This window comes from Culex pipiens, chromosome 2 (genome assembly GCF_016801865.2).
Source record: "Culex pipiens pallens isolate TS chromosome 2, TS_CPP_V2, whole genome shotgun sequence".
Lineage (NCBI taxonomy): Eukaryota > Metazoa > Arthropoda > Insecta > Diptera > Culicidae > Culex > Culex pipiens.
This window is the reverse complement of record NC_068938.1, coordinates 48,495,021-48,509,292: the sequence shown is the minus strand read 5'-3', so window position 1 is coordinate 48,509,292 and position 14,272 is coordinate 48,495,021. Positions and strand designations below refer to the sequence as shown.

Genomic DNA, 14,272 nt, shown 5'->3' with positions numbered 1-14,272 from the left:
ACTAACATTAGAAATGAGTGTAGGGTAGAGTAGTCATCAATGAGACACGGGGAACAATGATAAAATGGCTCTCACAAGTCGTAGTTTCAACCAATCAGGCTCATATTTTGGGGAAAGGTGTATCTACTGGATACACGTCTGCCATAATAGTGGCTTTGGTTATGGACGCTCCCTTGCAAAGTTATTCATAAATGTTTGATTTTGGGGTGTAAAAGTAAATTATGACTGAAAATTACATTTTCGCTTATATTCTGCCAATAATACAAAAACTAAAATTTCTCCAAACTTCTTTCGTCATTTCATAGGGCATGAGTTGGGCTACAATGGCCTTTCATTAGAATTGACCAAAATTAAGGATATACCCAGAATCCAGGGCTGTCTCATTGTTCCCCACTCTTTTCAGCCTATGGGTAACAATGAGACACTTTGATTTTTCTTCATTAAACTTTTCAAAATCTAGGGAAATCCTTCAAAACATGAATCGGAAGTGATTTTTGGCATATTTATTGAGTTTTGACTTCATTTAGCCAAACATATAAAGTTATATGGTATAAATAAATGGATTTTACTAAATTTAAATACTTTTTAGTATAACTTTTGTTAATGAAAGCTTCAAGTTGGCAAAATTGCTTTAAAATGTTCAAGGTAAGTCACCTGCAATGGAACAATACAAAAACATGATGTTTTACTAGAAAAGTATTGATTTTCGTAAAGTGTCTCATTGTTCCCCGCCTGTCTCATTGTTCCTGCCAAGTGCGTCTACAATGAGACAGTTGGATAGCTCTGGCTGTAGAGGTCGGATCGATCTCATATTTTGATCAATGTTAGAACACATTAAAAGAAAGAAAATGCAACAAAAAGCTCATTAAAACATGCTGATGAAAAAAATACAAAAATCGTTGAAAGTTAAAAACCAAAAGTGTCTCATTGATGACTACCCTACCCTAATATTAAATTTTTGGCCTTTAGAAAATGTGGGAATGATTAGATAAGAACTGAAAACTTAAATTTTCTTGTTTATTTTTCTTTTATTCGCTGTATTTCAGCAAGCAGAGGTTCCATCTTCAATGTCTCTTGGATTCAGGAATGGACAATCATGGACACTATACTAAAAAAATCAAAAAAATGGGAATTTTTCAGTTAAAATTAAACCTTATGTGGCTATATCTACTAATCAATAAATCTGCAAAGTACTTGCTAATTGCTAATTTGATTTTAATTTAAAAACTAAAATAAAAATAAATGTAAAAAATTCCTTTTTTGATTTCTAATTAATCAAAAAACACTTTTTTTATCATAACTCGTCGACAACATTTTTGTCCCTACTTCTCTATGGCTCAAAAGTTGCGGTTTGAAAAAATAAAAAATATGGATTTTGGGAAATTGTTTTTTTTTGTGAAAAAAAATAATTAAATTTTAAATTTTGAAGAAGGCAACAATTTCCGTGTACCTTTTTTTTTGAAAAGTACTCATCAATACCTAAAACTTTTCCGAAAACACCAAATCGATCAGAAAATCCTTCAAAAGTTACAGATTTTTCAGGATAAGATGTGTAAATCTGTATGGTTACTTTGATTAGGTTAATTAAAGAGGTATTAAGTAATTTTGCATCAATGTTTAAAACGAGCAATTAAATATAAAAACAGGTATTGCGCACTGCCCATAATTGAAAATTCGGCTATTATGCCAAATCAAGTATTCCGAGAAAAAAGCGTTTTAGTGTTTGTCACCAAATCTCCGTCAAGGCAATTTCCCATAAGAGTGGCATATTAGCCGTTTGGTTTTTTGCATCGGCAGCCAAATCTAAACACTATTTTAGTGAAACTCAAGTTTCAGAAGATGCGTTGGAACATCCTCGACCACCTGGTGCTAATATCTCGTTTTTGCCAAAAGTGGATATTAGCCTTTTTTTTTTCCATGCTGGGCAGCGCAATTCCCACTAACTTGGACTTCGTACTTAATTATTGCTATCGATCGCAAATTGCAATTTGTCAAACTGGCTTGGGAAATCTAAAATTTAAAAAATGATTAAAAAGGAAATTAAAAAAAATATAGCAAAATTTATAAAATATATCAAATATAATCAAAAAAGGGGACTGGCAACACCAGCCAGCAACAGTCAACTGTTCGGAGCTCCTCAAACTTTTCGATTTTTTCGCCGTAATTAACAGTGTTTACCCGCGAGTTTGCTGCTCCAGCATGCCAAGGGCCGGCCGTGGCCGTGGCAGTTCGAGTGCGGCCTCGAAAATCCCGCGAAGTTCATCTACCGGCAGAGTGCAGAAAGGTAAACACACCAACGCCACATCGACCGCCATCGCGCACGGGAGCGTGCCCGGTGACGTCACCGATCCTTCTTTTTTACACGTGTCATACCGTCCACGTGAGTCCCCAGTACGGACGAGACAATCGACCCGGGCTTCCGGAAGCACTTCCGACCAGCAGCAGCAGCAGCAGCAGTCCACCAGCACTACGACAACAACCACTTCCAACGTTCCCACCAGCAACGAATTTGAGATGCTGAGTGGAGAAGAAAACAACACCGCCAGTGACAGCAGCAGTGCTGGCGACGACGATGACGATGATGAACTTGCGCGCAAGCAAGGAAAGCAGAAAAAGTGTAACTCTCCGAAGGAACGACGATTACCTCCAATTTTTGTTTTGGATACGTTGGCTGACGATGTTGACGAGTTGCTTGAGGGACTCCAATATTGTCTCAAAATTAGCAAAACTTCTGTGCAAGTGATTACCCACAAGAAGCTGCATTTCGACTTGGTGGTGAAGAAGTTGAAGTTGCGAAACTTCAAATTCTTCACATTTGACCCTGCAGAGAAGGTCCCAGTGAAGATCGTCCTTCAGGGATATCCGGACCGCCCGATCTCCGACCTGGAAGATCACCTGACGGGCGTCAAGGTCAAGCCTCGAGAGATAAAGGTGCTCTCGAAATCGACTACAGTGACAGGTACGTACACTTTGTACCTCCTGTACTTCGATCGTGGGTCCGTCAAAATCCAGGATCTACGGCGGATTAAAGCACTGGACGGCTTCTTCGTGACGTGGCGATTCTACACGAAAAATCCGACCGACGCAGCGCAATGCCACCGCTGTCAAAAATTCGGACACGGTTCCAGAAATTGCAATCTTCCACCCCGGTGCGTAAAGTGCGGTGAGACCCACTTCACCGAAAGGTGCAATCTTCCGCGGAAAGACCAGCTGGGGGAAAACGCCCAGCAGCACAAAGCGCGCGTCAAGTGCGCGAACTGTGGTGGAAACCACACGGCGAATTTCCGTGGCTGTGCCGCGCGGAAAAAGTACCTCGAGGAGCAGGACAAGAAGAAGAAAGCGCCAGCGTCCCGCCAACCTCCAAAGACTTCGAGCACGAACGCTGCAGCAGCTGGCGGCGGAGCGGTTCCATCGACCAACCCAGCGTTCCCTCCCGGTTGGGGAGGTTCATACGCTAGAGTAGCCGCTTCTGGGAGCGGTACTTCACCGGGACAAGCAGACGTTACCGGAGATGATCTCTTCACGCTTCCCGAGTTTTTCGCTCTTGCTGGAGAGATGCTCACGCGCTTTCGTGCCTGCCGGAACAAGGCAGAACAATTCCAAGCTCTGAGTGAGCTTATGATGAAGTATATCTACAACGGATAAGCTGCCTTGTGCAGCGAAGTTTTTCGACGTCAAAAGACAAAACAAACTGTGATCTAGTTTTAAGCTTTTCTATCTCTATCCTTTTCCTTAGCAAATTTTGTATTCACAAAAGCTTCTTCATATCGTGCGGCCCGTGGCCAAATGAGAAGACACCAATTAATATAACACGGATTAAAATAGGTCTTTATTCTACGAAATACAATGCAAGAATGATCTTCAACAACTGGGCGTTTGACTTTTTAAGTTGTTACTGCTGACGTCGCAGCTGCTGTCAGGCCAGCTGACAGCTTGGAGCCTTCAGGTTGACTGCGGTTGTGTTGGTTTCAACCGTCTGTGTTCCCAGCCACAACATCTCCCCCTCTGAAGATCGATGGTCCGAGTCGAACTGGAACAACACTATTCATCAGGAAAAGCGGTTATTTTCGACGACCATCGAGCGTACTTTGGCCATCGACGGTGACAAACGGGTGGACGTCAAGGTCGAGGACGAGGACGGTGATGCAGATCAATTCCTGGTTCATGATCTGGTTGTGGGGCACGCTGTGGTTGGACGACACAGCGAGTTGTTTTGCTCGCGACTTTGGGTTGCACACCATCACGTTGTGACGATTATTGTGTACAGACAGCAGTTGAAAAGTACACACAGCTGATCGACCGAATCTGCCAATCGTCACCTGCACGTGCAATTTGTGAAAATTTTGCGTTGGACACGTGTGGCAGGTGGCAGGATTAGTTACGGCAACCAAAATCGACATCTTGTTGTTTCTCCCTCCTCGGAAAATGTTGGAGGCGTGCTTGGGAGAGCTGGAAGTGCACAATGGAGGCGGCCACGGTGGAACTTGTTCTAAGAACGATACGGGGTTACCTTCTTTCGGCCGCAGTCCTCTGGTGCCGATGTGCAGCTGAAGGGAGCCATGCGCGCTGGCTACGACCTTGCTCGGTGATGATAAAAACTGCCACAAGGTGAAATGGATGAGTCCTCGGCTGGCCTTGGTCACACCAGTCTTGCCGTGCACTGTTGATGACGGCCAACTCGTGTAGTCGATCGGGATGATGTTTATCTGCTTGTGCCGACCGAGATCCTTTGGGGCGGCATCGCTTGCGGCATACAACGTCGAGCAGATGAAGGGCAGTTCCCGATGCTGGTCGATGACGTTGGCAGAAATTTCGTTCTGCGCGGTTGTCAACGGAGGATCTTCGGTGATCAGGTGGTTGTTTGGGTTCGCTGGCTTGGGCAGGAACCGCTGACCGGAACTGTCCACTTGAGGGAGTTGCTTGGGGTCCTGGACGAGCTTCCGGCGATCGTGATCGTCGCCGATGACGTCACTGAGATGTCCACCTGCTGGCTGCGGAGTGTGCTCGGCAGCTTCAAGGTCTCGCGTTGGTTGAGCCGGACTTGCTAGCGAGGTGGATGTGTCGATGGTATGTGCCCTCAGATGCGATCGATCGTTCTCGGTTGGTACGGACGACACGGGGCACATCTTGATGCTGCTCTGAGGAGTTGTTAAGCGGGCCGGTTGGCAGGGCGCTAGGCTGCAATGCGCGACCACGGTAACCTCACTTTTATGCAGCTGCGGGACCTCGCACATAGTACGGAGCGAGGAAAATGGCGCGGCCGCCATTGTTGATAGAGCTTGCTGGAGATGCTGCTGCTGCTGGACCAGGAGGTCCATCATCGTCGAACAGCGGAGCATCATCTGGTCGAAGGAGAGCATGGGTTGTCCGGGACTTGGGGCGTGATGATAGGGGCCTCCCGGATGGACGTTACCGTACGATGCCGCTTGACCCGGGCCGATGGATGCCAATCCGTGGAACATCGCGATCGGTTGTTGATCACCGGAAAGTGCGGGGACACCATGTACGGGGCCAGTTGATCGGTGCTGCTGGCCGTTGCGCGATGGCTGCTGGTCGTGGAGTTCCGGGCCGACGGGAAAATTGCCGTCCACCGGCCGCTGCCTGACGGGAATCACGACGCCATCGTGGATGCACCCAATCAACGGCGGGTTGACTGGTGCAAATTGCATTTTGCTCCTCCTCCGCGCGTGGGAATCTTGTAGTGGAGATATCGACACTACAACCACTTCTCGTCGCCAATTTTGTATTCACAAAAGCTTCTTCATATCGTGCGGCCCGTGGCCAAATGAGAAGACACCAATTAATATAACACGGATTAAAATAGGTCTTTATTCTACGAAATACAATGCAAGAATGATCTTCAACAACTGGGCGTTTGACTTTTTAAGTTGTTACTGCTGACGTCGCAGCTGCTGTCAGGCCAGCTGACAGCTTGGAGCCTTCAGGTTGACTGCGGTTGTGTTGGTTTCAACCGTCTGTGTTCCCAGCCACAACAGCAAATTTAGAAGGTTTTTTTTAAAATAATTTTTCCTTCTGTTGGCAAATCCATTGTTAGAATATCCAATTACATCAAAATGAACTATAGTACAAATCATAGTTGAAAGGAACTCCAAAACTCTATTAGGTTATAAGAATTACGAAATTGTGAATTGATTATTTACTAATAAAAACTAATTGAATTGAATTGAATATCAAATATAATTTGCGATTTTTATAAAATGCTAATTTTTTTTAAATTTATGGTGTTAGTAAATTTAAAAAAAATAATTTAAAATCAAAATCAACAACACTACAACTAAAAATAACATAAACATTCGAGTGACACATGAGAATCGCATGTACACATTTTACCGAAATCATCATTACTCAGTGTCGCCCGTCAGCCGGCACGTGAACAGACGATTCATGAATAAAAATTTGAAATCCGAGATGATTTCAGCAGAGTAAAATATGTTACTGTCCGGAATGTCATTCCTCCCAAACTCGCCGAATCAGATCAAATGACACAAAAAAAAACTTGTTCCGAAAATTAATTTGTCCAAAGAGAATTCATCCAACACATGATATCTGTGAGTCATTCATCGCATGAAGCCCCACCACCACCACCCAATTTATGTACAATCAAGCCGATTGTGGGCCCCTTTTTTGGATTCATGTTTCTTTATGCGCTGCTCTGTATGCAAGGGCAAACTAAAAGTGGTGAATTTCCAGTGGCGAACACACCTCAATCAATTCTCTTTAACTTCGTGCTTCGTTTTTCATGCTAAATTACTTGCCAGTGAGTGACTTGATGTTTGCGTGTTGTTTTGTTCCACTCACCTTTACTGACCAACACAAACCAAACTGACCACAATTTATGCTTTCTGGTTTACTCTTCCGTTCTCCTAATTGCTGCTCGTTCATGTATTCCCCTTTTTCGAATTATTCCCTTTATGTTATTTTGCTTAGCGTTGTTTAATTGTAAACAGGGCATTTATATTCCAAACATTTGATTTTATTTATTCCTAGTCACTTTTTATTCATTTCTCCAAATTTCATTTCGTTACAAGTTTCGTTGTATGCGTTCTCTGGGCAAAAAGTGTCTGTTTTTAGAGTGTCTCTTGACACGATATAGGGTAAGGGACTCTTGACACGATATAGGGAAAGGGGGGAAACATTTTGTTCATTCACCTGTTTGAATGTCAACAAAGACTGCAAGTGCACTGGGACAGGGCGTGGAGAGTGAAAATGCACACGTGTGCGGTGTTGGCCATGTGGAGATGTTCAGTTTGGCATTTAGATAGTTCATTTCTTTTCATTTATTTCGTTGTTTAAGCATTAAATGTGTGAAGTTGCTATCCTAAGCTGAGATGTAAACTACCTGTCTACAGCTGATAAGTTCAAAGTTGGGAACAGAGTTTGCGGGTGCTTTAGGAATCGAGTAAATCTACTGAAGGAAAAAAGTTAAAACCTTCAAACCATTTAGATAGTATTATATGAATTTAATATCAAAAGCATAAGCATTAGTTATTTTTCTAACTATTCTTTTCTTCTCTTTGGTCATAACAAATTTGTTTCAAGTGAGGAATAAATTTTCATTATTTCTGTTATTTTTTGGCATATTCAACAAACACCAAAAAGACAAAAAAAACCTCATTGATGTTATTATACTTGTTATACAAAAAATTAAAACGTATAAACATTAAAATTACAATCCATGGATACATCATTTGAATGAAAAACTGTTTAAAAATGTATTTAAGATTAGTTCAGTTCTGGAGTTTTAGAAAAAAAAGGTCCTATAAGCTATTGTGTTTCATATGTCATATGTAGGACCTATTCAAAAAAATCTAGAGTTGTTTTTCAATCATTATTTTTCAGAATATCTAAGTATTGACCATTTTTTCAAGAGTAAATTTCTTACAAACGATTTTTTTTAATTGTCTATCACAAAGTAACCATTGTTTCATATTTTCATAAAAAATAATAATAATAATAACACTGACCCACATAAATTGACAAAAATGACTGCGCAGTCTCAACTCGAGGGGGAAGTATGAAGTTTGGGGTCCCCAGAACTATTTTGAATTTTTCAAAAATATTTAGACGGGACCGAATGGTTTTTCTCCAAACTTTCCGGAGGCTTCCCTATGACCAAAGAGGCCATTTTGCATTATTGGTTTACCCATACAAGCCTTCACACAATTTTGGAAACTATTCATACAAAAATGATAAACAAAAAAGCAAATACAGTGGTTGTTCGGTAACTGGGCTGAGAACGTAGCCCAGTCACCGAATGCTGCTCGCTAACTGGGCTGAACGAAAAATTACGAGGGGACCACCGATGCATAATATTTTGCTGATGAAATATAAAAATGAAAGTTTCTCAAATTTATTAACAATTATTACTTTTGATATTTCTTTAATTGTGCCTTGAAATCAAATAAAAGTTTGAAAAAAGTTTTTTTATTTAATGAACATGATTTTGCATCCATTAACCCTTCGGTCATTTCGGTTTGTTTTGGTTTTTTGACGTTTGTCTGCTTTTGAACTGGGCTACGGCCCAGTTATCGAGCGCCCAGTTAAACAACGCCCAGTTACCGAACAACTACTGTAGTGATTTATTGAAAAATAGAATCTCAAGCAAACATTTTTTACATATTTTCAAATTGCAATTGTAAAGGACCTGTTTTTTTTAGTTACGTTCGAGTTTAAGAGAGGAAACATCATTTTTTCGATTTTATAAATTGTGGCCGAAATCTGAAAATACTTAGTTTTTGTATTGTAAACAATTTTTTTTAAATATTAATGTGAACAGCATCAAATAAATAACTGAAATGAAAAAATAATAACTGAATTTGATATTACGTACAGAATACTACAGAATAAAAAAAGCTGTGATATAAGAATAAGAAATGCCTCATTTCTACTAAATATCCTTCTTCTATTAACCTTTAGAAGGTTATTTTGTAACTTTTTTCCTCATCAGCTCGTTTTCCTATGAACCAGTAAAGTTTTAGCCTCTTATGAGCTTTTTTTTTCATTTTAATTTTTGTATTTTTGAATCCAGCTGAAATTTTTTGGATGCCTTCCGTAGGCCCAAAAACTCCATTTTACACCATTATGTTGTCCATATAATTTTCTATTCAAATTTGGGAGCTGTCCATACAAAAATGATATGTGAAAATTTAAATCTGTATCTTTTGAAGAAATGTATTGATCAATTTGGAGTTTTCGGAAAAGTTGAGGACTACACCGAAAACAATGATGCAGTAACATTTTAAGTTTAAAGAAGACCAGATTTTTGGGAGTGCTTCTAGTAGTTGAAAGTTAATTAAAAACGTTACTTAATCCACCCAAAGGTGGTTGGTGCCTTCCTCACATTTAAAGGGTAATGCTATCCAAAATAGACACAAAAGGGCGAACCTTTCAGTGTTCTAACAATTTGACTTATTATTCATACCATCAGATTGGGTAGTCAGATCTTCATAATTCAGGGCACTTATGTAAGGTCTTTTGATAACCTATCTAACGACAGGTCGCATGATAGATCCGGACAATGTTTTCATCAAAATATCTAAGATCCGGCTTCCGAAAAGTGCATAAATAACACTTAAGTGCTTATAACTTTTGATAGGGTTGTCAGATCTTCAATCTTTTGAACTCGTTGGAAAGGTCTTTTCAATACCTTTCTAAAAATGTATAACATGACGGGGTTTCTTACAAAAACCACCCTTTTTACAATCTTCCGGACTTATGTTAAAATCGTTTTCTTAGCATAACTTTTGAAGTACTTAACTAAACTTTATAATTTTCAATAGCGGATCGAATGAGACCAAAACAGACAAAATCGGTTGAGCCAGTGCCGAGATGACCCAGTGCAAATTTTTTGATCAACATCCCACCACACACACATACATTTGTTCAGAATTTGATTCTGAGTCGATATGTATACGTGAAGGTGGGTCTAGGAGGTTAAATTAAGAATTTCATTTTTCGAGTGATTTTATAGCCTTTCCTCAGTAAGGTGAGGAAGGCAAAAAGGGAGTAATTTTAAAGAGTGTAACTTTTTTTTCTGAATAGTCTTTACCAGTACCTACAACTTTATCAGAGACATCAAATCGATTTAATAAATAAATCGACAATTTACATAACATTTTTTAATCGATAGCTGCCAAAATTGTATGGAAACTTGTTTGGGAAAACTAACATTGAAGAAAGGCTTTTTTTGGACATCGGGAAGCCCATGGAAATTATATTTATATTTTATTCAATTTAAAATTAATTAAAAACACATTGTTAATTTGTTAAATTTAATCAAATAGTGTGAGGGAGTAATTCCAACCCAAAACAAGAATTTTTTAGACATGTTATCCTAGGCTCCTCAAGCATGACATTTGAGAAGGGCTCAAGTTATTTACATATTTTTTGTATTTCGTAATTTAAATATGTATTGCTGTTTCTCGAAACCTTTTCATCGTGTCAGAAAATGGTCAAAGACAAAACTTCTTGGAAAATTGACAAGCTTTCTGAAAAAATACGCTGGTATAAACATACACGCTTTTTCTATGACATTTATTGATTTTAAGGTTTAAATATATTTATCAGAAAATTAGTGAAGAATGACCTTTTGAGATAAATGTATTGCTGATATCATCAAATTAATTGTAATTGACAATTTGCTTCATGTTTTTCATGTGAAAATTTAACTATTAGGATTGTTTAATGAATCAATCAATCATTCTCCAGTTTCATCAAAACAAAAAGCAAGTGCCTTCCCTAAACCTTTTCCAACCTTTCCATTCAACACGTTACTTTCCCTTGGCTGCACCACCATCGAAAAAAGGAAACTAACGATTATTAAATTACACCAATAAGCGCACAAGACCATCGACATCAGTCTTCCACCACCCCAGCAAGAATCGTAGTCAGTAGCATTAACCTAGTTTAACTTCGCCCACCCAAAAACTGGCGGGGGTCGTCGGAAGTGGAAGTAACATTTCCCGTAAATTACACCTTGCTGCGTCACACACACAGAATGGCAACCACAAAAAACCAATCGATAAACCATAATCAACGGTTGAAAATAATTTATGTACTCACCATAACCGCTCGCGAACTCGACAATCTTCTCCGAGCTTCGCAGCAGTCCGAAGCTGCTCCACAGGTTATTGATCCGCCGGCCGAAGGACCTCCGGTGCTGCACTCCGGGCTTTCTTCGTGGCCGCACTGCCGGGGCAACCACCACCGACTTCCTTTTGACCGGCTTCCTAATCTCGTAACGATTTGAGTCCTCGGGAATCGATATTCCGCTGTTTTGGTTGTTGTTCTCCTCTGCAGGTGGCGACGAGGTGCTGCTGATCAGCGAGGACGGTTCCGAGGCTTCCGGGTCGGCTATTGGAGCCTTTGGGTCTTGGGGTTTGACGACTGGCGGTCGTTTCGGGGACCCAGTCTTGCGGGATCTTCTCCGGAACAGTGACTTGAAGTTGTTCACAAAGGTGGAGTTCCGGTGGGGAGATTCCCGAGCTCGAACTTCGTACGATTGAACCATTTCTTCGCGAACTTCACCGAGCTTCACGGCACTACGTCTTATTCCGACTGCAACCACAGGTCATTTAACCTGTTCGATGGCCACCAGGACCACCGGTAGACCAGTACCGGTCACTGAACTGTGGAAAATGTAAATTTTCACTTCCTTCCCCTAACTTAACACTGAAAAAACTAAACACGCAAACTTTATGCAATTCCTGACCCTCCTTCCCCCTAGGCACCACAGACTGGTCCTCGTGGTCACTCTTTCGCGATACCGTAGGGTCAGCTGGAACCACGCGCACACGAAACGGTCTTCCTGTTCTGAGTCACCACGAGCTACTACTCGGTAGTACACCTCACGAAATTGACGCGCGACTATTCAGCAATGTCTGTGGTACAAAACAGCTACATAGAATGATAGAACCCCCCATTGTGACGACGACCACCCTCTTTGGCGGCTAGAAAAACAGCAGCAGCAAAAACACAACACACCACATGCTAATAGGTTATGTTTGTATTTGTGGGCGGTAAGTGTGTGAGGAGGTGTTCTCGAGTGCGCGCGAAGACGTTGTTTTTTTTCGATTGGCGGGGTTTTGTTTTCGGCGTGGTGGCGAAGATGGTGGTGAATTGCAAGAATGTTGTTGGGTATGGAACGTATGGAACTAGGAAAATTGGGGAGCCTTCGTGGTTAATCCAATGGAAACGCATGGTTGATTACATTAGTTTAAATTTTGAGGCAAAGTAGACGTCTTGAAAGATCAGTGCTTGGCCCAGATGACAACTTCTTCTAAATTCTTCCTAAATCCTTAATTAAGCTACAGATTTATTTCAAGATAAGTTTTCTTGATTAATTGTTAAGGGGTTACATACATGTAAATTGTCAAAAATTTCAAATGCTGGTATACGCATACATTAAAACTTTTTTTGAATCTATTTTCAGGACATTGAAATATTCATTTTCATCTGTGAATATTTCAATGTCCTGAAAATAGATTCAAAAAAAAAAATTTCATCTATAGGAGCGGCCGTGGCTGACTGGTTACGGTATTCGCTTTGTAAGCGAATGGTCCTGGGTTCGATTCCCATCTGCTCCCAACGAGAAAGTATAGGAAATATAAATCTTGAAACTCTGAACATGAACGAAAAATCAAAGTCGCTCGAGTCGGGGTTCGATCCCCCGTCCTTTGGATTGGTAAGCAAAAATGCTAACCACTAAGCCATCGCGACTTGGTGAGCTATTATAGGAATTAGGAATACTGTTACTACCAACTATATACGCGCTGGGTCCTTGTCCATTTGACAAGGGTTCGGAAGTTCTAAATAACGTTTGAACCCGATTGGTGCAAACGTTCTTCAGGGCGGGGCTTGTCGATAAAGCTGAAGTACCTCGCGCTCGGCTAGCCAGCGTAGAAATGGGTCACCGAAGCTCGGCAGAGCTAACACCTTCCAAATGCCTATGCGAGTTATTTGCATGTATAGAATGTAGATCTAAAAAAATACATGGAAACAACTCAATTTGTAAGAAGCGGCCGCGTGGTCCCGTTTGGTTGGTTGCACACACACACACACACATTGAAATATTTATTTTCATCTATTACCAAATTGAAGACATTTGGTTGTATCATTGCCGAGATATAGCTATTTGAAGATAGCAGGTTCAAAAAACGGGTGCCACGATATCTCAACACTGCTTCGACCAAATCGGTTAAAAATTTTGGTGAAGACTCGTTAAACCGGTCTGTGTGCATGACGAAGGCCTATTTTCTAAAGTTTATTTAAAAAAAAGATATTTTTTCTGTTTTTCATATAAAAAATCGTCAATTTATGATTTTTGTATTTTTTAAAAAAGCAAAATTTCAGAATCGGACTTCGTCATGCACACGTGATATGTCTTACGAGTCTTCACCTCAAATTTCAGCCAATTTAAAAATCCGTAAATCAACTCGGTTTTAAGAGAAATACGTTCTCAAAGTTTGACAGTCCGCAAAATTTTGAACTCAAATCGTCTCTTACTCAGTTTAGTCACGAAATATCTTCATGAAACTTTCAGAAGTGATTGAAAATCATCTTATTAGTAGTTTAATGAATTTCCTGAAATATGACATTTTGGGATTTTCTACAGGTATGTAGCCCCTTAATTTGATTTATTTTAGACTGTGACTTTATTGATTTAATTGATCACTGACTATAAAATCACTCGAAAAATTAATTCCTAGATTAAAGTCATGAAGGTCCAAATTGACGAATGCATACCGTCCCAGAATAAAAAAACCGAAAAAAATCTGGCAACACTGGCGTCGCTGTCGTGCTATCTTCTCGCATGTGCTTTTTGTGCCAAATTGAGTTAACCCTCTACAACCCAACCCCGCCTCTGGACGAGCTTCAATCCTAAAATTCATCAAAAATCATTTTTTCAACCAATTGTTGATATAAAAAAAGCATTGGAAAGAAGAACTCTTAAAATTGTAGGAAATTTTAGGGTTGGAAATTTGACTTGTTTTATGCGACTTTGCCAATGTTTTTAAAAATGTAATTTTTTAGGGGTCTTTTTTTAAATTAAAAATAATAATGGTATCAATGTATAGCGGATAATGTGAAAAACATTTAAAAAGTTAAAAACTGACTGTAAAAACATGAACAAACTAGATAGGAAAAAAGTAATGATATGAGGTGGTAGAATAGGCCAAATAATATCAAAAACAAACATAAACATTAAAAATGCAAATCAAAATACCTACTAAAAATGAAACAAGAAAAACAT

At 40.1% G+C, this 14,272-nt stretch overlaps 1 protein-coding gene across 3 annotated transcripts in view; it reads right to left on the bottom strand.

The window, feature by feature from the left end:
* Positions 1-11,712, bottom strand: part of LOC120421944 (protein PALS2) — a 69,777-nt gene extending 58,065 nt beyond the window's left edge. The window contains exon 1 of one of the 3 annotated variants that reach the window (XM_039585250.2): positions 11,083-11,712. In XM_039585250.2, coding sequence (XP_039441184.1) covers positions 11,083-11,530 — 448 coding nt within the window. In that variant the 5' untranslated portion in view covers positions 11,531-11,712. The remainder of the gene's footprint in view (positions 1-11,082) is intronic. The other 2 variants (XM_039585251.2, XM_039585252.2) reach the window with 2 other exon arrangements.
* Positions 11,713-14,272: the final 2,560 nt, after the last annotated feature.